This window comes from Raphanus sativus, chromosome 6, assembly GCF_000801105.2.
Source record: "Raphanus sativus cultivar WK10039 chromosome 6, ASM80110v3, whole genome shotgun sequence".
Lineage (NCBI taxonomy): Eukaryota > Viridiplantae > Streptophyta > Magnoliopsida > Brassicales > Brassicaceae > Raphanus > Raphanus sativus.
The window spans coordinates 15,715,159-15,737,627 of NC_079516.1; the positions used below are offsets into that span (position 1 = coordinate 15,715,159).

Consider the following 22,469-nt stretch of genomic DNA (forward strand, 5'->3'; position numbering starts at 1 on the left):
TCAAGGGGCTCACAACTCATTATCTTCAAGGCTTCACTCTCAAAACAATTAGCCTTGACATTGCACATAATATATCTAAGAAAGGGATCAACTAATGCATACAATGCTCAATCTTCATTGTTCTACCCTTTTTCAAACATACAAGTGACACAATTATTCCCCAAGTTACACCCATCTCACATCTCTCACCCAAAAATCTCAAGAACACCTCCATAAACTCTTCAATCAAGGGAAAGACTTAAACTTTTAATACACAACCTCTTAGCTCATTCTCACTTTGCTAGCCCCCTTTATTTTTTTTTTTTTTTTTTTTTTTTTTTTTTTTTGGGGCCAAGACTTTTACAACTTTGAGCTAGAGGTTTATACAATTCCCAATAAGACAATTAAGCACAAGAGTTCATTCATTTCCTTTCAACTTTCAAGTTTCCTAGTCAAACTTTACAACACTCACCTCCCACCTATGGCTAGACAATATGGTATCCAATCTAGCAAGAATGAAGACTGAGCATTGCCGTTCCCAATACTCTCAAGATTATGCACATGTAAGACTTTCCGAAAAAGGCCTCACTCAACAATCAATTAAGGCTTAAAAGGAGGAGAAGGTTTTAGGGAGTGGAGTGCCACTAGAGATTGTCAAAGAGATCGGCATAAAAGGCGCGACAATTCTAGTGTGTATATCCATGACTTAGCACACAAGGGACCATGAGCAAGAAATTAGGTTCATTCAGTTCATTCAAGGTTGTAGTTGGCCTAAGAGATTGAGTTTCAGGGAGAGCTTTCAAGGCACGAAGCTTACAAGGTTTTCAAGAGAGGTGCATGAACTATACAAGGCTAGACAGTGCTCTCTACAAGGCATTTTAAATCATTGCTCCCAATGCAAATGAATGCAACCTATATGCTCTAGACTCTCCTAAAAGTGCAAATGATGCAAACTAAATGATTCTTTTTTTGTTTTTCAAAATTTTTAATTTTTTTTTTGGTTTTTCTATGCAAATAAAAATGTAATATGCAATGCATGAGACTCAAAATCATCATAACAAACATGATCAAATGCTTGGCACCTCCCCCACACTTAAATCACACAGTCTCTGTGTGAGTGAGGTACCCAATGAAATTCTAAAATGCAAAGAAACACTCGGAGAAGGGAAGTTTCCAGTTACCTGAGACGGGAGCGAGGTGGAGGGGTCGCTGTGGGCAAGTCGCTCCCAGCTGAGCTCTCCCTCGCTCCATGACCTCGCTCTGATGTCCGATTTTCCGCTCCACACCTGCACACAACTTCATTTTCCCATTGTTTTATGCAGTAAGATGAAAATGTAAATACTAATGCAATATATACAAGGATACTCATGGGACTTCCTCCCAAGTGAGCTTGTTTTAAGTCTCTAGCTTGACTTTGCCTCCTTTGGATCAGACTGGAGTAGGTGCAGAAAGTGGAGTTAACACCCCATCTTCCTCAGGTGGTAGCTCACCAAGGTGATCATCAGATGGAGGGCCCATTTCTTCAATGATGAAGGCTTGTCCAAACACAGTGGGGTTCCTCATTTTCTCCTTGATGTCAAAGTGGAGGATGTTCTCCTTACCCAAATGAAGGTCAATCTTGCCTTCTTTCACATTCACAATAGCTCCTGCTGTAGCTAAGAATGGTCTTCCAAGAATCAATGGGTCTTGAGCCTCCTCACCCATTTCAAGCACCACAAAATCTGTAGGTATCTCATACCCTCCAATTTTCACAGGGAGGTTCTCTAGGATGCCCACAGGGTACTTCACTGAACGATCAGCCAACACCAGAGAGAGTCTACACTTCTTGTATTGAGTGAAGCCAAGCTTCTTTGCTACAGACAAAGGCATCAAGCTGACACTAGCTCCCAAATCGCAGAGACATTTCTCAAATACCATAGGTCCAAGAGCACAAGGTAGTGTGAAGCATCCTGGATCCTCTAGCTTCTCTGGAGCATCAAGCCTCTGAATGATGGCATTGCACTCATGACTCAGAACCATCATGCCCTCCATCTCCTTCTTCTTAGCAGCTACAACATCTTTCAAGAACTTGCTGTATTGAGGAATCAGCATGAAAGCATCAATGATGGGCATTGTAACCTGAGCTTCACTCATCTGCTTCTCAAATAAAGCCTTGTACTTCTGTAGCAGCTGCTTCTTGAATCTACCAGGGAATGGAAGCTTGGGTTCATAGGGAGGAGGGACATAAGAGATCTTACCTGCTGGAGCAGCAGATTCACCATCTTTTGTTGTCTTCTTTTCTTCTCCAACCTTTCCTTTACCCTTATCTTTCTCAATCTTCTCCAAGATCTCATCATCTGTCTTCTCATCAACAATGACCACTTCATCATCTAGATTGATGGCTACCTCCTCACCTTGTTTCTCAGCATCTTTGGTGAGGGTTCTAGGAGGTAACTGCTTACCACTCCTGAGTGTGACAGCTTTTGCTTCCTTGGGATTTTGATCAGATTTTCCAGGTAGAGATCCTGGCTGGCGATTCTGGTGGGTGCTCATGGAAGCAAACTGATTCTCCAAATTCTTGACAGAAGAAGCAAGGTGGGAGAATTTGTTGTTGAGCTCATTGTAACTGCCATCAATCTTGGAGTGAAGGTTCTTCAGCTCATAGCCCACATGTTTCTCACTTCTAGTCTGAGATTCTAAGATCTGTTTCAGTAAGGCATCAGTGCTGCTCTCTTGAGGAGCAGAGGAGCTAGGAGAGGGGTTTTGCTGAGGCTGATAGTTGCTCTGCTGGTTGTTTCTAGGCTGATAACCACTCTGCTGGTTGTTTGAATAGGGCTTCTGTTGGTAGTTGTTGTACTGAAAGTTGGGTTCCTTCTTGTACCAGCTACCATTGTTGTTGATGAAACACAATTCTTCTTGCCCTTCCAAACCCTCAACCTCATTGACAGTAGGAGGTATCTCCTGTTGTGGGTTACCAACAAAGTTCACCTGCGCTTGTGTGGCCTTATCAGCAATGAGTGTGTCAATCTTCTCCTGAAGAGCCTTTATCTCATTCCTTGTGTGCTTGTCATCACCTCTACTGCTTCTGTCATGGTCTCCACTGTAGACAGCATCACTCTTAACCATGTTGTCAACCAGAGCCTCTGCTTCTTCCTCAGTTCTCCCCAAAAAGAACCCATTGCTAGCTGTATCCAGTCTGGCTCTGTACTTAGGAAGAGCACCTCTGTAGAATGTGCTCAGCAAGCTCTCTTTTGAAAAACCATGGTGTGGGCACTGAGCTTGGTAACCATTGAATCTCTCCCAAGCTTCACTGAATCCTTCCAAGTTCTTCTGTTGGAAGCTGGAGATCTCGTTCCTCAACTTAGCAGTTCTTGAGGTAGAGAAGAACTTCTCCAAGAATGCCTTTTTGCAGTCTTCCCAAGTAGTGATGGAGTCACTTGGTAGAGACTTCTCCCACTGACGTGCCTTATCCCCCAAAGAGAAGGGGAATAACTTGAGCTTTAAAGCATCCTCTGACACACCATTAGTCTTTGACATACCACAGTAGCTGTCAAACTTATCCAAGTGATCAAATGGGTCCTCCACAGCCAGACCATGATACTTGTTGTTCTCTATGCAGTTGAGCAGCCCTGACTTGATCTCAAAGTTGTTAGCAGCCACAGCCGGTGCTCGGATTCCCAGTCTAGGGCCGTGGATGTTGGGGCGGTCATAAGTGCCAATGGGGCGAGCTGGTCGCTGTTGAGGCCCTTGTGGTAGAACATTGTTGACTCCATTGGGGTTCTGAGGATTTTGTTGTTCTTCCATTGCAGCTTCCAGTGTCTGCAGTTGAGCCTGTTGCTCTTCTTGTCTTCTCTTTCTAGCACACTCTCTCTCTAAAGCTCTGATGTCTACGGCTCTTGGAACAAGGTTTGATGTACCCTTGCTCCTCAAGTTCATACACCTGAAAATCAGAAAGAGTGAAGAAGAGAATCAGTAACTTACAAAAATAAAAACGACTTAGTCTCAAGCAAATGACTAAATCTCAATGTTCAAATCAAACTCAGAATTTGGCAACGGCGCCAATTTGATGCTAGGAGTTTTGAGGCTCCTAAGTCAAATGATAGTATAGTGGAAGTTGTTGTCGAACCAGTTCTGAGGGATTTAAAATCAGAGAGAATGCAAGTATTTGCCTAATCTAAGTGCAACCAGTGATTTGATGAATTCTAAACTAATGATTAAAGCTAATGCAAAACAGTAAAATGATACTCTTAAGCTATTGGAAAGGAGAACTCATGGGTATAGGGATTTAGACATTGGGTGATCAGGTTTCGATCTAAGGAATGCAAATGATAAATCAAACTATCAACCTTAAGCCTAGACACAATTCTAAGCAAGCTCTATGTCTAGATGAATGCTCATTTGCTAACATATCTCAAACATCAAATGTCTTTGGTTGAATAACATGCAAGCAATCATTACTAACAAGTCTATTAGCTATCTTAGCATCTTTAACAACAAATGTCTTTGGCAAAGTACACTAAAAGCCTAGGAGAGTTGACTCAGGCATTTCATCAAACACCTGTCGGGTGAGAAATGCCTAGAGATCACCCTTTGAGTGGCCTACTCAAATGATGCATTAAGATCACTCTACTAGCAAGGAACAAGTATGATCTATACCTAAAACATCCTAGAACTAGCCTAATCACCCTTAATCACCCTAACCCATGAATCCAAAAGGTGATTACTCACTAATCTCCATGATTCCTCTTAAACCCATGATGGATTTCAGATTAATCATGTAGAGAAATAGATGAGAGATCACAAGAACAATAACAAATCAAGCCAAAAAGAAATGTTTTTCTTGAGAGAGTTTGTGTTCTTCAATCGATAAAAGATATGTTGTTCTCTCTTTGATTACAAAAGTATCAATATGAATCAAAGAAAACCTAATGGTTCCCTTTTAAAAAGTCTAAAATACCCTTTTAAAGTGTTTAAATTCGAGCAAGTAAATGACTTGACCCGGGTAGGAATCATGGTCGACAACCCGGGTCATCCAACCCGCGTCAGTTTGGTTTCAACACGTCCAGCTCCAAGCGCCCGGGTAAGGTACCCCGAGCACTCCAACCCGGGTCATTCTCCTTGCGACGTTACTCCAGGCGCCCGGGTACTCCATCCCCTGCACGAGCAACCCGCGTCATTTCCTTTGGTGAGGCATGCACCCGGGTAAGCTATCCCGGGTCATTCTACCCGGGTCCGACTCATCCAACTTCATGTGTGGCTTGACTAGACTCCATTCTTCACCCCAATTCGGATCACAAAGCTCCCAAACATCTCAAATCACTCTATGGTACACTCCAAACCTAATAAGGACAATGAATGCAATATGGACTCTAAAGATGCCTAATTCTTAATCTATATGATCAAAATGTACAAGAATGAATGGCTAGAATCATGCAAATATGTAAGAGATCAGTTATAGAGGTTTGTATCGATCTTTCAATGTTTTTTGCATCTCTGCTTATGATTTGGTGAATAGAAAAGCTATTAGAAGCATAGGAAAGAAAGAATAAATGGCTGCACATGCTTACAATTGAATTAGTTTGTATGTTGCAATAAAGACATACATAATTTACTGTCAAACCTGCCATCAAATCAAACAGCACTCGCAAAGATATTGGGTTGAAGGTCAGTCTCAATACAGCAGTAATATGTAATCTATATATACTCACTTTTGTACCTGAAATTTGATGATCCAATATAACTTATGGGCATGCGGCATAATATATACTGAAAATATTAAAATTAGTTAGAAACACCTAAGTTTTTTTCCCTACAATCTACTCTTTAATACTCAATTAATACATAATTCTAGGTACACAGTAATAATATATATAAATATATGATTTTAACCTAACAAAGTAATTTATTGTTTGTCACCGACATATCAAATTCAATTAATTGTAACAGATTCATCATATTCAGCAAAAAAAAGGAAAAAATTCTCATAAATATATCAAAATTAAAACTCCATCATCATATATAACAAACGCATTTCAGTAACAACACAAAAAATAACAATTCTCCTAAACCATAATATCTAAACGTTTCAATCAGGTGACTATATTAAACCCAAAATATCAACTTTAGAACATAAACACATCAACATACGAAGATATTACAATCTTCCGAGAAAATACACCATGGGCCCATAACTTCTATATAAACTTATTTTCGACATAAAAACCAAACCTGCATTCTCACCTCCCCAACAAGATCTAACCATCAATATAAAAAGAATTGATACAAATCAAATAGAGATATATGTGTGTTCTTCCAACTACGGATTATCACAAGAAATGATGTAATGCCAAATTAAATTTTAATGTATAATTAAAAGTTAAAACATATGTTACTTAACAAAAGAAATATATAATATAAAATAAAATCATAATTAATTTTCTATATAGCATGGTTTATTTAGATTTCAAATTGTACGAAGTCTAACCAATATGTATATTTTTCATATAAAAATATAATAAACATATAAATTTGCATCCCGCCTGTAGGGCGGGCTTTTCCTAGTATTATATACATTTTACTATTGAAGAGGTAGTTGCATCTCACTCGGAAATTTTAACGATATTAAAAATTGTTAGTAGTGACAATCTTCATGCATGTGACATGCTTTTTTTATCACTAAGATGTTACATAGTGGCTCGTCACTTAGTATAACGTTGAACAAAGGCCTTTTTTGTTTTGGAATGTTTTACAAAGTTATAATCATGGGCCCTCCTTTCCTTTTGATAATATATTATAGGCTACTAATACAGTATATTTTATTAAGATCTATTGGAAGATTTTCTATTGCTTTGGTGACAAAACAATGTATTCAAAGTAAAACGTCGTTGAAATGTTTGGTTAGATACACACACTACTGTTGATAGTCAACCAACCACCATAAAACTAGGTCCGAACCATCATCAAACTATCACATACATATATTTTATTCACAAGATATATAAATATATAAGAGCTTCATTAATCGTTTTTTTAAGTTTCAAAATGCACTAAGACCAGAATACTTACTGGAACCTTAGACTGTGCCATGGCACTTCCTTAATCGTTATTTTACAATAACCGGTGGACCCGTTTCATTTCCATTGATGTATCTATGTCTTTAGGTTCAACCGTTCAAGGGTCTAAAGATACATCGAGATTCTGGGATAAATATAAAAGAAAAGCATTGTGCATTGTTTTGAACTGTAATGTCACTAGAAGGTCTGTTTTACTATAAGAGCAAACTCATATAAAACAGTTGCACACACCAAAGTTGCTTTCAAATGGTGTAAACAGAAAGCTCTAATTACTTCTTTGGTCCAATATGATTCTCCAAAGTGATTTAGACTCATGCCTTGGCAATGGCGTCAATACTATACTGATAGCCTGTCCTTCCTTTTCAGTTCAAACAAGAATTTATCAGTTCAACAAAGGTTTTTACATTTTTTTTACACATCCACTATTCTTTTATAACTACTTGCATGTGGTTCAAGCATTTTGGCCAGCAGTCGCTGTAGAACTGATACAGTGCAGCATTCTATTTCTATTGGACTTTGGTTTTCTAGTTTCCTTTTTATTCTTGTTCTAGATAAACATTAGTATTGCTTAAAAGATTAGGATTAAGACTTTGGATAAAATATTAGATCCTAATCCCTAAGGACGTAAGACTTTTCATCTTGGTATATATAGTGATCTCTTGAATTGTAAGAGATACTTTTGATTTGTCTGTAATAAAAACTCAACTCTTAAATCCTTAGTTATGGGCATTTTTTGAGAATTCAACAGATTTTAAGAAAGCCAAGTTAATATCCATTATCGATACTTCCACTCCGTCGAGCACTTAGCATCTTTGTTAATTAAATGAAGATGCAAATACTTTTGTATGTTTAAGATTGCAAATGGATTTTTAGTTGGAGAACAATTTTCTGTTCTTTTTGAAAAGTAATTTTGCGCCTAATTTCAATTGTTCTTTTTGTCTATAACTAACACCAAAGGCCAAACCGAAATGAACATTTTAAGTAATAACAACTTATAAGGAAGAAGCCAAAGAAAGAAAAAAAACGCCCATAGAACTTCGTTTCATCTTAGAGAATGGAGATCCATCCAGTTATAGCTCGTCATCTCCAGATGTGTCATCTTCGTCTTCTTCTTCTACAACAGTTGGTTTTCCATTCACCGCAACAAGCTCTGTGTCAAATATCAGTGTTGCACCACCTGAGAGTATGCAACATTGTTTATTTTAGCTATCAATTTTGTTCTCTACACAAACATTAAAATACACATTTTAAAAAGAGCTTTATAGATGAGAAAGGTGTTTATATTATACCGGGGATAGTAGGAGGAGAGCCCTGTTCACCATATCCAAGTTTAGCAGGTATCTTTAACTTCCTCTTCTCTCCTACACACGCACCTAGCAACCCTTGATCCCAACCTGCAACAACAATTATTACCATCCCGAGAAACTCTAATTAAGAGAATGCAACCAAAAGAAGAGAGAGATTTAAAATCCAAAAGCAAAACCAAGCACACCAACCTTTGATAACCTGACCACTTCCTAGTTCAAACTCGAACGGATCACCCCTTTCAAAGCTCGAATCAAATACGGTTCCATCAGTAAGTTTCCCCTGCCACATAAACACTTAAGTAAAACAACAACAACAAGAGCGCCTTATGATGATTTTTGTAGTAAGATGTGGTCAAAGTCTTACCCTGTAGTGCACCTTGATCCTATCACCTTTGTGAGCCTTAATTTCACACGTTTTTGGCTTAAACTGCGAGAAAAAAAAAACAAACAAGTGAAGCAGGTGGTAAGAATCAAACTCTCATTATCATCATCATCATCATCATCTCCGAAACAAAGATTGCAAATTTACAATCAATAAGCCATAAAGGCTTCACATTTATAGTAATTAAATAATTAAAAAAATGTACCTTAACCCCGATCTGTAATTCCGACACATCTCCTGTCTTCTTGGCGAAACCTATAACATTGAGAAAAAAAAAACAAAGAGATCCATGTACCAAAGTTATTAGACAGAAGACTTGAGATTAGATTGACAGAGAGGGAAGAATATGATCGAAACAGAAACCTTGGAGTGAAATTAGAGAGAAGACGATCAAGAAAAGGGAGTAGTAACGGAGGAGGAGACAACACATCTTGCTCTTCGCCAACATCGACGCTTCTCGCTCTCTTTTTTTGGCTTCACTGTCTTTTAGTTCAGAGAAGATTTGAGTAGAGGGCAATCTTACTGGACCAATATAAATGGGCCTATGTTCAATGGGCTTATTATTTTTGTTTCACTGGGATGGGCCAAGTCTTGATTGAGGCGTCGTTCAAACATTCTATTTTTTTAATCTTATCGACAGTTACCGTTACACCAAAAGAACGCTCTTCTTTGTTACTCTCTTCTCTTCTGCTCTTCAATTTCACAATGGTAAGCTCTGATGGTGGTAACCTATCTTTATCTTCCCTTGTGAACTTGTGCTTAAAGCTTGTTAAAACTTTTACAACCAAATATCCATCACATGTTACCGCTTACAAAAAAAATGTATAAGGTTATTTGTGGTGTCAAGTGACACCACAATGCTTCACGTGGGTCCGTCCGTGGTGAGAACTGTCATCTGCATCATAACAAATCTAAGTGAATATGATTTTTCTTTCTAGTTGAATCCGACAATAAAAGAGATAGTTTTTTGAAGTTTTCAGTTCAATATATATGATAAAAGCTAACCCGCATCTTCTTCTTGCTTCTGTTGCTCTCTTCATCACTTTCTCGAAAGTCTGTTTCTGAGATATTCATGACTCGTGCACCGCATCCTTTTATCTCTTCGAGAGTAGAATTTTGTTTGTGGCTGCCAAAGCTGCTGCCGCAGGAACAACCTTCATAATATCCATCATAATGGCTGTTATAAAACTCAAGTAGTAGAAGGTTGTTGTTCGGTTCAGATGGCGAGTCATCCACTCTGTTTATTTGTAAATGTAATATGAACAAAACCAGATGATCCTTCTCGTACGTGCATGTGTCCACTATAACATCACAAGGAATCTCTTCTTTTTGGCCTCGAAAGGACTGATGAATTGTTAATCTGGCGGGGTAGTGTCTTGAAGGTCCAACCACGATGCAAGTTTTAAGTAATATGGATTCTTGAGAAAGAGAGCTCTCAGACAAAAGGATACTTAGGGAACTTCCACAAGCTCGATGTGTGAAATAAATAGGCACTTCTCCACCTGGTATAACCGCCATCTTTGAGTATGATTGTACAATGATTTCTTGTGCATCTCGATCCAAATTGAAGCAATTATAGAACTTGAAAGGAGCCACTCGCGGAAATCTGAAAGAACTATATGAAGAAATATCAAAGACATCATTGTGTGGCCCTGGTAAGTGATCACAGATAGTTGTGATTCCTCCGCAGTCTGAAAAGTCTGCCTTATCAAACTCCAATTTAAAAATCTCTGCGGATATGTTCTTTAAATTCTTGCACCTACACATCGTTAGTTTCCTGAGACGTGTCATGTTCTTAATCCAGGAAGGAATTTCTTCGATCGCAGTGTCATCTAGATAGAGAAGTACAATGCTGGTTGAAATCTGAGGAAAATTTCTCAGTTTTGAGCATCCACCTAGATAGAGTTCTTTAAGAGTAACCAAGTTGATGTCGACTGGTAGAACCTCGAGCATTGTGCATCTTTCCATGTTCAAGCGCTTGAGTTGGTAGAGATTCCTAATTGAAGAATGAAGCACCACCAAGCTTTTACAATCTTTTAGTTCCAAATACCTAAGGGTGATGGCCATTGAAAGATCTGGAATTTCGATGAGGCTCTCACATCCTGACAAATGCATCCCCCAGAGTTTTCCAAGCGACTGAAAAATAAACAAAAGATTAACATATTATGTCTTCGATTTAGAAAGGCTCTAGGTAAGAACACCAACATTATTAGATTAACAAACTTTATAGTACATTAACTATAACAATAAATAGCGATTAAGTTACCTTGACCCCTCCCCATAACTTCTTAAGCCTGACACTAGTCATTACAAGGTACTCCATATCTTCTGGTTTGAAATTAAGTGGCATACAACTCAATGGTACATCATTCCAATAGAGTTCTTTAAAGTGAGGGATATTCTCAATCCAAGAACTATCTTCTTCTCCTTCTAATGCAGTTTCTTCTAGGTAAAGTGATGTAATGTTCCTTGATATACGAGGAAACGTTCTCAACTTTGAGCATCCGTTAAGATTAAGGACTTCAAGAGATTCCAAGTCGACATCAGCTGGCAGAAAGTTAAGGTTTGAGCATTTCGACATGTCCAATTCAACCAGTTTAGTGAGATTTCCAATCGAGGAAGGCAGCGTAACCAAAGATGTGCATCCCGAAAGCCTCAATCCATACATTTTACTGAGATTCCCAATTGACGGATGAAGTGCCACCAAAGATGAGCATCCCCAAAGCTTCAATTCCTTGACATTTATGGCTTTTGAAAGATCTGGAATCTCTTTCAAATCTGCAGAATAACTCATATCCATCTCCTTCAAACTTCCAAGAGACTGACCAAATAAAAAGGGGAAATCAATACGAAATATATTCATTAATTTAAAAATTCAGAATTACAATTTTGTCCATTTTCTTTTTTTTTTATCTTGGATGTTGAATGCATCTAGATGCAAATGTTCAAATATTTTTTTTGTACACTATTACATTTACATTTTGATGCAAATTCAAGAACAGTCAAAAATTTAAATATTTGAGATATAAAAAATGTATAGCTTGAATGCAAAAGAAGAATACCAAAAATCCAAAATAATTAATACTCTTTAGTATAAATATAAAATTAATTAGTTTTCTATTACTATTTGCTATTATAAACCAAAAACATGTTTCCTAGTTAAACCAAAAAAAAAAAATTTCTGTCAAAAGCTGTAAATCGAATTTTTCGTCAAAACCATTAAATCAAGTTTTTGGTCAAAACATAAAATCATGTTTTCTATCAAAATCATAACATAATTTCTTTTCTGGAAAACCATAAAATTAAATTTACAAAATCAAGATTTTCCATCAAAACCGCAAAATCAAAATTTCTCATCAAAACTGCAAGATCGGCATTTTATTTAATTCATTAATTAATTCATCATTGATAATATAAATCATATACTTTTTAATCTTATTACTAATAGCATTTAAATGTTAGTATAAAATCAAAAAGCCAGATCTTATTACTAATAGCATTTAAATGCAAATACTAACTACAAAAGCGAACATGTTTTGGATGCAACATCCATCAGATGTTAGATGATGCATTTAGATACTACATCCAAATACAAAAACAAACATGGTCTTTACTATTTGAAAATGGAAAACTAATTGGTTTTTTTTTAAAGTAATACCTGAGTTCCTTCCCACAACTTCTCAACCTTGCTATATTCCATTCTGAGTTCAACCAGACTTTCCACTCTAAAGCGAGAAGGCATACACTTGGATGGATATTCATCCCAACGTAGAAATCTGAGTTTGCTTGGAAAATGATCCAGGCCTTGATCAAGTAAATCCAATCTGCCTTTTCCAGTCTCCTTTGGCCACAAGGATTTGTAAAAGTTTAGAAGTTTCAGATTACGCATTCCTTTAAATGACTTTTTATTTATAACCAATGTCTTGTTGATTTCCGACATGTTCAAATCCAGGGCTAGATTATTCTCCGTGCCCTGAAAAAAAAAAATCCTCACTGTATCAAACACCAAACAACAATCACAATACTTTAGTCAGTCTAGCATGAAAACCATATGTCAAAACTCACAGTTTTATCGGTAAGTACATTACATATATCCTCAGCTTCCGTCAACAACCTACGGTTGTTGATGGAATCTGCACAATTGATTTCTTTACCCAACATCTGTAACAAACTGTGCATTCGAACAATTCCTGTTGATTCCCTACGTATCAGGGACTTGTCATTCAGTATTCTAAGCCCAATTTCAGCACCATCTCCGAGCAAATCTTTTAAGAAATTGACGTTATAACCATTGAATAAGCATGCAATCCAAAGGAACAATTCTTGCTCTTTGACATGCAACCTATCAAAGCAGACTTTTAGTGTATTCTTGATTTCACCATCCAAACAATTCAGGAGCCTTGGCAGCATCTCCACCCACTCCTCCTTGTTCAACCCTTTCAACGACGAACCCAAGACACTTAGACCTAAAGGGAGGTTACTTGAATGCAACACAACTTCCTCCGCGAGTTCTTTGAAACCATAAGGTGGAGAGTTTTCCCCAAACGCAGATCGATAAAACATCTGCATAGCCAGGTCGTACGATGGGAGCTCCACCTCATAAATAAGCTCAATATTTTGAGACTTTAAAAGTCTCTTATCTTGAGTTATCACAACGATTCTACTCCCGGATCCAACCAAACTAGTTTGATCCATCAAGGTGTTTAGCACTTGAAGATCATCCACATCATCAACGATGATAAGAATTTTCTTATGCTTTAGCCTTTGTTTTGCCACACCTGGATGACTTATCTTTACTTCCTTTTGACACAAAATTTCCGACAGAAGCAGTTCATCCAAACACAGCTTCATTTTACTATTGTCCCACTTTTTTTTACGCTTGTAAGAGACGAAGAAAGCATGTTTGTGGAATCGGCTAGAGAGTTGACTAAAAAGAGCTCTTCCTATGGTACTCTTACCTACCCCTGAAGTCCCCCAGATTCCTACCTTTCTAACCTTCTCAGACTCCAAACACAAAAGCAAATTCAACCTCTCAAAATGAGCTTCAATCCCCACAATGTCACTAAAATCGTTTGGTGGTATCATAAGTTTCTTGAACACATCCTTTGCTATATGTTCAATCATTTTTGCTTCGCCTTCAACAATCCTATAAATTATTGGTATAATATTGTTAGTTTATAATTCAGTTTGGTATAATATTGTGAAAAGTCACGTATCATTACGAAGAGTTATGTTTGTTCATGTAAATAGTTTTGCAGATTTTATCTATCAATCTCTCCTCCGGATCTCTTTTATATCAAGTCTTCACAATTAAATTATTTCCACTTTGATTAAGTAAGAAATAAATTTTAACAAATACTAAGAGACACTTGAAAAAACCCTATTCAAATCAAATTTGATAAATAAACAAACGTACCAATTCTTAGAATCCTCTCCGGCCAAGTTTGCAACATCTGTTAGTGCTCTAATCCACCTTGCTATCTCATCTTCTGTTTTGTCCATGCTGGTTTCTTTAAACCTCTCACCGAATTCCCCGGTCTGCTTTCTGACCTCAGAAGGATCTACATGGTAAAAAATAGGTATCACCATCTGATTCAGATCCTTAAAGCACTTGTGGATCTCCACCAGTTCGTTCAAACACCATGTTGACGAGGCGTAGTTCTTAGTGAAGATGACGATCGCGATCCTAGAGTCTTTTATCGCCAGTAAAAGCTCAGGTCCGATAGGGCGGCTTCTGTCGATGCCATGGTCGATGAATGTAGTGATCAACTTGCGTTTAAGCTCCATGAGAAGATGGCTGAGGAATGAGCTTCGGACATCTTCTCCACGAAAGCTCGGGAAAACATCGTATTTCGAGTTGCCAGAAGTAGTAGAAGAAGAAGCCATGGAAAAAAGGAAAGAGAAGAGAGTTGTTGTATAATTATTGTGGTGAATAAGAACTCAGGAAAGGGTGTAGACATGCATAAGAGTAAAGGACGCGACGACCAAGACTTGTAGGAAACTTCGAGCTGCTTTCCATTTTCCATTCAACCACGCAACAAATTTAAGGTTCTATCCATATGCCCTTTGTCAACGCATTTTTGTCCACAATTTGGAAGAAATGTGAAGAACAATAAAATAAGTCACAAAGACTTATATTTTTTAAAGTAAAATAAAAGACAACACTCATGGGGGGGCCATAGCCATAAATTGTGGTTCATAATAAGGGACATAATAAGACACAAAAGACTTCTTTTTTAAGACACGAAGACTTGCAGGAAAATTCGAGCGGATTACCACCAGAGCCGGCCTTTGCACAAAGCGGATGAAGCATTTACTAGAAGATTTCGAGCTAATTTACACTCCCCAATCAAAACCATTCATCTTTTTACAAAAATCACACTGTAGGAAGTGTATCATCAAAACTAACCCTTGAACACTTAGATTTCCTTCCTCTGCAACTAAACGGTATGGCCCCTGACATGATTGTTAACAGATTAGATAAACAGTTGCAAGATGGATAACAGCTGATATTTTCTTCATTCTCGTAAATCATTCAACCATAGCATTTCTCACTAGCTACTCAGGATATTAAGATCTCAACTAGCTTAGTTTTTCTATATGACGAAGAGAAATCGAAATCATCAGCTATGTTTTCACCATTAATCCCATCCACTTACTGTTTCTAGCTGCTTAACAAACCACTTATTTAGCTCCTTTGCGCAGGCTGTATCTCCAGCTAAGTAGGCATGAAATCGGAGTATGCTAAGTAGATTCCTTCCTCTGCACATATGACAACCAATTAAGTTGGCTATAAAGTAACATAGATAAATATTCCGTGAAGGTATCCCTTTCTTATTAATTGAGGAACATGGGAAGAATAATCTTTGTTTTGTAATCTATTTACATCACTGCCATTTTGCATACATGTCGTATTCACAATCATTTTCATTCAAGTTATTTGAATACCCTTTTATTACTAGAAAATTTACAATCAATGCCAATGACCTTTAATAATTTCGTCCCACATAATTACATTAATGTAACGAATATTCTAATTAAAACATATCAAATCGGTTCTCACGTTATTTTATCAGACCAACACAATTGAAAATTGTTAAGCCCATTCCATCCATCAAATATTACATTTGTACCTACATTAAAACAAATTTGATTTACTGTTCTACTCAAAACCATTTTGCATGATGGTAATGATCAAAATGAGAACATTACTTAATTAACTGTCCGACTGTTACAGCCATTTATATTTGGTTTTCAAGATTTAATGTGCAAGACCTCCACCATTGTATATATGATACATTTTCATGTACGTAGCTGACTGTTTCAGCCATTTATAATTGGTTTTCAAGATAAATCATGTATTAAAAATGGTGAAACTTTGGGCCGTTTCAGAATTATATATTTAGAGAACAGTTTGGATGGATCATCATCTGTTTCAGCAATTTATATTTTATATAGTTAACGAATTAATTATTGATACGTTTTTTTTATCATAATCTTTTTAAGATCTTTGGTTTAATGCTGAGAATGGTATTGCATGGTTTATTGTAAACCTAATTTGCCCGATTTTTTTTTTGAACTTTTACAGTAAAATTCCTTTAGCTTTTCCACGAACTTAGATTTTTAAGTTACACAAAAGGGAATGATGTATTAATGTAAAAAAATTAAGTAGTGGAAGGTCAGCTCATATAACGGCAACTTCAATCATGTATTTAATTTGTCCTATATTTGAATTATTCGAAAATTCAATAAAAGGAATCTATACTATACTAAAAGGAGAATACTCTCCAATTCTAAGCTGTCCACGTCATTTAATTAAATTGACCAATGGCAGAGAGTTTTTTTGCCACGTCTATTTAGCTAATGTCGATAATGATGAAAGATGGGCTTTACGTTTGGGTTTAAATTACTTTGCTATCTTGGCCCAGCTATTATTTCCTCCAGTTTTATAATTGTCGTCTCCTCTTTTTCCATTAATATGCTTGACCAGACACTGATTGCAGTTATTTTTCTTTTCATAACAACAAAAATAACCTAATGATTTCCCCTTCGACTTCTCCTCTTTCACCCGATATAAACTGATGTAGCTTTAAAGCTACCACCAGAAATCAAATACATCATGGAACTCAGAAGCAAATAATTAGATCGAACCTATCTCCACTCCAGAGAGCTGAAACTGATATAGTTCCTTTCATATTCCAAAGGAATCGGGATAGTGTATCTGAGAAGAGAATTTTGATTATTATCATTTTGGATGTTCTCAATGTCACTGGTACACTCTTTCTCTCTCTCTCTTAAGCGACATGCTTTGATTACTATGTTCGAAGTTCTTAGTCGAATGCTTTGATTTATGCAACTACATATTTGACTCGATCCAAGAAAATCCGGAGCCTGAGTCATTGGAAACATCACTCTCTGTTACGCTTCCTCTTGATTCATAAGCAACGTACATGCAAATCATCGGCAAACCCATGATCTAGGTTCCTCCTTGGCTTCTATTTTCCATCACCTCCACCTCTACTACATATAAATCTTAATGTCGCGCTTTCATTTATTTGTGTTCTTTTTTTTCGACATTTATTTGTGTTCTATCTGCCAAGTTTGCAACTCATGTTTCAAAAATAAACTTTTTTTTATAATTTTGTTCTTGAACAGAGATTTTGGGAGAGGCTGGTGTTACCTTCTATGCTCGATGACTTTGGTAATGTTACTCTCTACTATTTTTGGTTGGTTCTGTACATAAAAAAGTTGTGTGCTTTATGGATCAAATGATTTTTAATTTTTTTTGTTAACTTGTGATTGTTAAGACGACAAAAAGACTGATTTGTTGTTTAAAAATACTTATTGGTTGTAACTCAGATAAAATGAAAATTCGTTGGCTCAGTTATTGATTTTGGTGTAGGATGCGCTATCACAGGTTTGAATTTTCTGATCTTACGTACTAAATTATACTCTTTTATATATATATATATATATATATATATATATATATATATATCTATATAATATTATTTGAGAAGTCAGTTTCCTATGTGTCGCGCTCACGTTGATTCTCATAATGGTTGATTACACGAATACCCTTAATGAATTAATTTTAGTTATACCTATTACTAAAAATTGTTTAGTTTCCTTTTTATTAATAAAGCTTCAATTTATAAACCCATATATAATAAAAAGGAAATATCTATAAAAATATATAGATTTTTATATACAAAAACGAATTTATTTTTGTTTAGTTTTCTTTTTATTAATAAAGCTTCAATTTATAAACCCATATATAATAAAAAGGAAATATCTATAAAAATATATAGATTTATATACAAAAACGAATTTATTTTTTCTTACTTTATATTTTCCCTAAAAACATAAATAAGTGAATATCTAATAATTTTCAAAATATATAGGTTTATACATATAATTTAAAAAAGAAAATAGTTAAGACAATTTTTAAGAAAACATATTTTAAAATGATTATATTTTGATTAAATGATTTAAAGAAAATTAATTTCAAACAACGTAAAGTGATCATCTAATATCATTAAAAAAATTTATAAATTAAAATTAAAATTTACCTAATTTTTATTGATAAAATTATAAAATGTATCCACAATTAACAAGTGATGATTTACCAATTATTAGGATTTACTTGTTTATAAATATTCATATATGTACATGAATTTTAAAATATTATAAAACATGTTCATGAATGCAACTACAACATTTTCTGTGTGTTTCTATATTTTTAAAAATAAACTTACCAAATTTTATAAGATTTATAAAATATAATTAGAAATATAAAAAGATGAACTTACGTTTGCTACGGATTGTTCTCAATTGGTGAAGATGGTTTCGGAACCAGAAGAATGGCCTTCGCAAGCTATTTGGAAGATATCAAGAGTCTACAAGACAATTTCTCGAGCTCACAGATCATACATGTACCACGAACGGAGAATTCAAAGGCGGATCGTTTAGCACGCAGTGCCAGACAACAATCGTCCTTCGTCGTTCACATGGATGCAGAGCCCCCAGTTTGGTCCGCAAAGTCTATATGAGTCTGTTTGCTGATGACAAAAAAAAAAAAAGATGAACTGAACTAAATTAAGCTAAAAATTGTAATTCAATTTTAATCTTATTAAAGTAAAAAAAACAGGTGTTCAGTTTGAAATAATAGATGCGAAAATATACCCAACAATGAACACTTGAACTGTCCAAAATATTATGTTTGAAATAAGATAACTAATTAAAATGAAAACATATGTATAAATACAATCTTTTGAATTTCTGGGTGTAACTATCTTATGAATTCGAAATTAATCAATGAATTGAAATATTTCTGAATTGGTTTGCTTATTCAATTCTTAATCTATTAGCACATTAATTTATTTTATATAATTTTATCCAAAATAAGATATATTAAAAATTAAAATATTAGAAGTATTTATTAACGCAATTTCAGCTTTATATTTCTTTTTCTCAGAAATATATAAAATTATAAAAACTTGTATAAATATATTTACAAATCTAATAGAATGAACCAAACTAATAAAATAAAAATAAAAATTTAATTTTAACTTAATTAAAAATTGTTGTTTACTTTGAAACCAAATATAGAGCTCAACGATACCATACATGAATTGATCCAAATTACTATACATAGAATTGCATATCTAATTAAGATGAAAACATAATGATACTTAATATTATTTTTATGATATAAATTAAAATAGTTTAAAAATTATGAACAAATATATAGATATTTATATCCATATAATGATACCTAATACAATTCTCTTTATTCATCATAAATATAAGTAATAAAATTACTTGAAAATTATAAAAAAACATATGTAAATGTTTAACAATTATTATGATTTGATTATTTTATAAGTATTTATTTCCGTGCATGAGCACGGGAGAATCACCTAGTATATATATATATATATATGCAGGCTTACTCCTGTTAGATCTCCAGCTTATGACGACCTCGGCCTTTTTTTTTATTCCAGCACGTTAGCTGACGATTAACATATTTATATTGTGTTGCAGAGAATTTGATGGTAACAGGAATTTGTTGCACGAGATCAATAGACTTTCACGGTTTCACCTAAGGCAAAGATAAGCTCTTTATTAGTTCTCTTGACAAAAGTCTATGGCGTAAATCACCATGGCATCTCCTTCTGTTATCTGTGGACCTAATTAGTTTAGAATACTTCTGACAATTTGGAAGAAGTATACTTGATATAGTAATATCAATACAATATTTTCTATGTCTGTGTTTTGTCTAGGATTAGTCTCTTCAATTTGTTCAAAGTGCTTCTCTTCAGATTGATCATATAATTTGGAAGCTTAATTAAATCTATTATATTTGCTCCGTGTTTGATTATCTTTTCTCTAGGCACTTCTCTACCCGGATGTTCTGTCCAACATTGCTCCAGCAAGTAGTGAACCTTATGCCATAACAACAGTACGAGGTACTAAAGCTGCAACAAGCTCTCAAGCAAGACCACATGGTGCAGCCTTCATAGCACTCAGGTTGTTGTCTTTTATTCCATGCCATGAAATGAATCTCACCCTGTCTTAAGAGCTGCGTTGCTTTTCTTATATTTTCTTCCTTCTCTGCGATCTAATTCTTGCTCGGTTTCCTGCCTCTTCAATCCAAGGGACAAGCAACCGGGTTGGTCGGTTTCATTTGACTGAAACTTGCAGAAATGAACATGGTTTCCCACACTCAAGTTACCAAAACAAGAATAAGCTCTCTCTCCAAGTATACACTGCAGGCAAGTATTCTCTGATGTTTTAAAGAGATTTCAATCTACATGTCTTTTTTGGTATTATCATCAAATCTAATATGTATGTTTCATGCCACAGAGAACAGAAATTTATCGGGTCTTCTTTTGTAGATCTGGAATATGGGGCCTTTCTGCAAGAAGAATTATCTATGAGTGTGGGTTTTGTCTGTTTTTTTATAGAGAGAGAATGATGAGAAACAGTATTTTGTTCCAGATTCTTAAATACAGACTGGAATAGGTGAGACTTACCATTGCAGACCTGAGGGAAGGAAAGAATGCTATATGAGTTGAGACTATTTCCCATTTATCTCCACTGTTATGTATTTCTCTCTCTATCTCTCTTCTAACCAATGGAAGGATTTGTGTTGCAGCTGTTCAATATCAGTGAGGAAGCAGTCGTTGATGCTACAAATAAAGGGATTATAGCTCGGCTTATTAACCATTAGTAAGCAGTTCCATGTAATGTTTCTAAGACCCTCTTAGGAGATTTTGTTACACTGCAGTAACTGATTGAGACGTTTTTATTTCTACTCCCTCTCAAGGTAACACTCAGAAGGATGTTACTTTGTTCCGGGTAATGTTTCTTTTCATTAGAATATATGCTGGTTCCATCACTCCTCCTTTAAGTGTAAGACTAGGATTTGACCCGCGCTTTAAAAGCGCGGGTTTATTATTATTTTTTTTTATAAATTTTGAATAAGTTTGTGAAATGAAATATTTTCATTTATTTTTATTGTATTGTTTTATTTTTATTTTATAAATGGGTATTTATGTTTAAAATTGAACTTGATTTTTTTTCAAAAATTTGAAGTGGTATTTTAAATTTTTTCAATCAATTTTCACTTTTATGTACTGAATTTTTGAAAGATATAATTTTTAACAGATTTAACTTGTGAATAAATTAATATTATATTCTTTTAATAATTTAAGTCTTTTATTATCAATATTAAAATATTTTCAGAAAGTTTTAATTATATTGAGAAAAAAATAATTATGTGTAAATATTTGTTAATATCAATATTAGAACTTGGCCCAAATGAAAATGTGAACTTAGATAAATATTAAAATCGGCCCAAATAGCCCAAAACCGTGAAATTAAAGGAACAGAAAAAGTTTGGGCTTATAACTAAAAGACCCATTACTTGAAAATGATACAAAATAACAGAAATACCCTTAATGAAACCTGCAACTTCCTTATAACAGAAGGGTAAGTTTAGTAAAAAACCAATAGGATCCTGCTTTAATAGTATAGATGCAGCGGTTTTTGAAGTGAAATAATGGTAAATACACAAATGCGTTGTTTGCCAAATATTTAACAAACTTTAGTGAGACCGGTTTTCTGTAAACATGAGTTGGTCAAAACCATGTAAACAAATTATGATGTCATCTAACATGTTCAATTGCGATAGAGAAACTCAGATAATAAAGTAAAGATTGTTAACTATGTTTTCTATGTTGTTATCGGAGTCAGATAAAAGCAATAAATAAACACAAGAAGTCATCAGTTTCCATGTGAAAACAGTACAATATAGATTTCAGAACATTTGTACAGTGTGGTTATATAACGGAGCAAAAAGGTGGAAAATATGGTGAAAATGAGAGGGATAATATAAATAAATTTGGAAAAATAAATTCATTTCATTAAATTTGATTTGTATACTCTGTTTTGTTGACAAAAAAGATGTACTCTGTTTTTATTGTTTTCTCAATTTTAGAATAAATGAGACAGAATAATTTTTTATTTGATTGGCTGAAATTAGAGTAAATAACTAAAAATAATTGTCACCTACTTTAGTTTAATCTATTTATTGTTCACATCAAAAAATAATTTGCTTATATTATTAGGTAACTATCGTATTCTAAAATCAATACGTGAGAGTACATCTAATCTATTAAAACTGAAGTACAAATAGTACTTAACCCTAAGTTTTCCACAAAATTTACCAACGTATGCCACTAA

At 34.9% G+C, this 22,469-nt stretch overlaps 2 protein-coding genes, 1 long non-coding RNA gene and 1 other non-coding gene across 4 annotated transcripts; 2 read left to right on the forward strand and 2 right to left on the reverse strand.

Moving 5' to 3' along the window:
* Positions 1-3,214: 3,214 nt before the first annotated feature.
* LOC130497203 (small nucleolar RNA R71) lies at positions 3,215-3,321 on the forward strand. Its single transcript, XR_008936214.1, has one exon. It is a non-coding gene; the product is annotated as a small nucleolar RNA R71 (small nucleolar RNA).
* A 4,576-nt stretch (positions 3,322-7,897) lies between these two features.
* LOC108809099 (peptidyl-prolyl cis-trans isomerase FKBP15-2) lies at positions 7,898-9,238 on the reverse strand. The gene is made up of 6 exons (XM_018581229.2): positions 9,084-9,238; positions 8,926-8,975; positions 8,703-8,765; positions 8,528-8,618; positions 8,321-8,425; positions 7,898-8,208 (listed from the first exon to the last, which is right to left on the reverse strand). The coding sequence occupies exons 1-6, from the start codon at positions 9,166-9,168 to the stop codon at positions 8,102-8,104; spliced, it is 501 nt and encodes a 166-aa protein (XP_018436731.2). The 5' UTR covers positions 9,169-9,238; the 3' UTR covers positions 7,898-8,101.
* A 227-nt stretch (positions 9,239-9,465) lies between these two features.
* Positions 9,466-14,761, reverse strand: LOC108838191 (protein SUPPRESSOR OF npr1-1, CONSTITUTIVE 1-like). The gene is made up of 6 exons (XM_056989609.1): positions 14,137-14,761; positions 12,786-13,866; positions 12,379-12,693; positions 10,987-11,541; positions 9,726-10,856; positions 9,466-9,615 (listed from the first exon to the last, which is right to left on the reverse strand). The coding sequence occupies exons 1-6, from the start codon at positions 14,604-14,606 to the stop codon at positions 9,583-9,585; spliced, it is 3,585 nt and encodes a 1,194-aa protein (XP_056845589.1). The 5' UTR covers positions 14,607-14,761; the 3' UTR covers positions 9,466-9,582.
* Positions 14,762-20,591: 5,830 nt separating this feature from the next.
* LOC130496921 (uncharacterized) lies at positions 20,592-21,236 on the forward strand. Its single transcript, XR_008936022.1, has 2 exons — positions 20,592-20,795; positions 20,881-21,236. It is a non-coding gene; the product is annotated as an uncharacterized LOC130496921 (long non-coding RNA).
* Positions 21,237-22,469: the final 1,233 nt, after the last annotated feature.

Coding starts and splice junctions, on each gene's coding strand:
- LOC108838191 (XM_056989609.1), bottom strand. CDS start 14,606: ATGGCTTCTTCTTCTACTACTTCTGGCAACTCGAAATACGATGTTTTC. Junction 11,542..12,378: donor AGTTGTGGGAAGGAACTCAG/GTATTACTTTAA, acceptor TTATTTGGTCAG/TCTCTTGGAAGTTTGAAGGA. Junction 9,616..9,725: donor GAAGCAAGAAGAAGATGCGG/GTTAGCTTTTAT, acceptor GTTATGATGCAG/ATGACAGTTCTCACCACGGA.
- LOC108809099 (XM_018581229.2), bottom strand. CDS start 9,168: ATGTTGGCGAAGAGCAAGATGTGTTGTCTCCTCCTCCGTTACTACTCC. Junction 8,976..9,083: donor CTCTCTAATTTCACTCCAAG/GTTTCTGTTTCG, acceptor TCAATGTTATAG/GTTTCGCCAAGAAGACAGGA. Junction 8,766..8,925: donor AATTACAGATCGGGGTTAAG/GTACATTTTTTT, acceptor TTTTTCTCGCAG/TTTAAGCCAAAAACGTGTGA.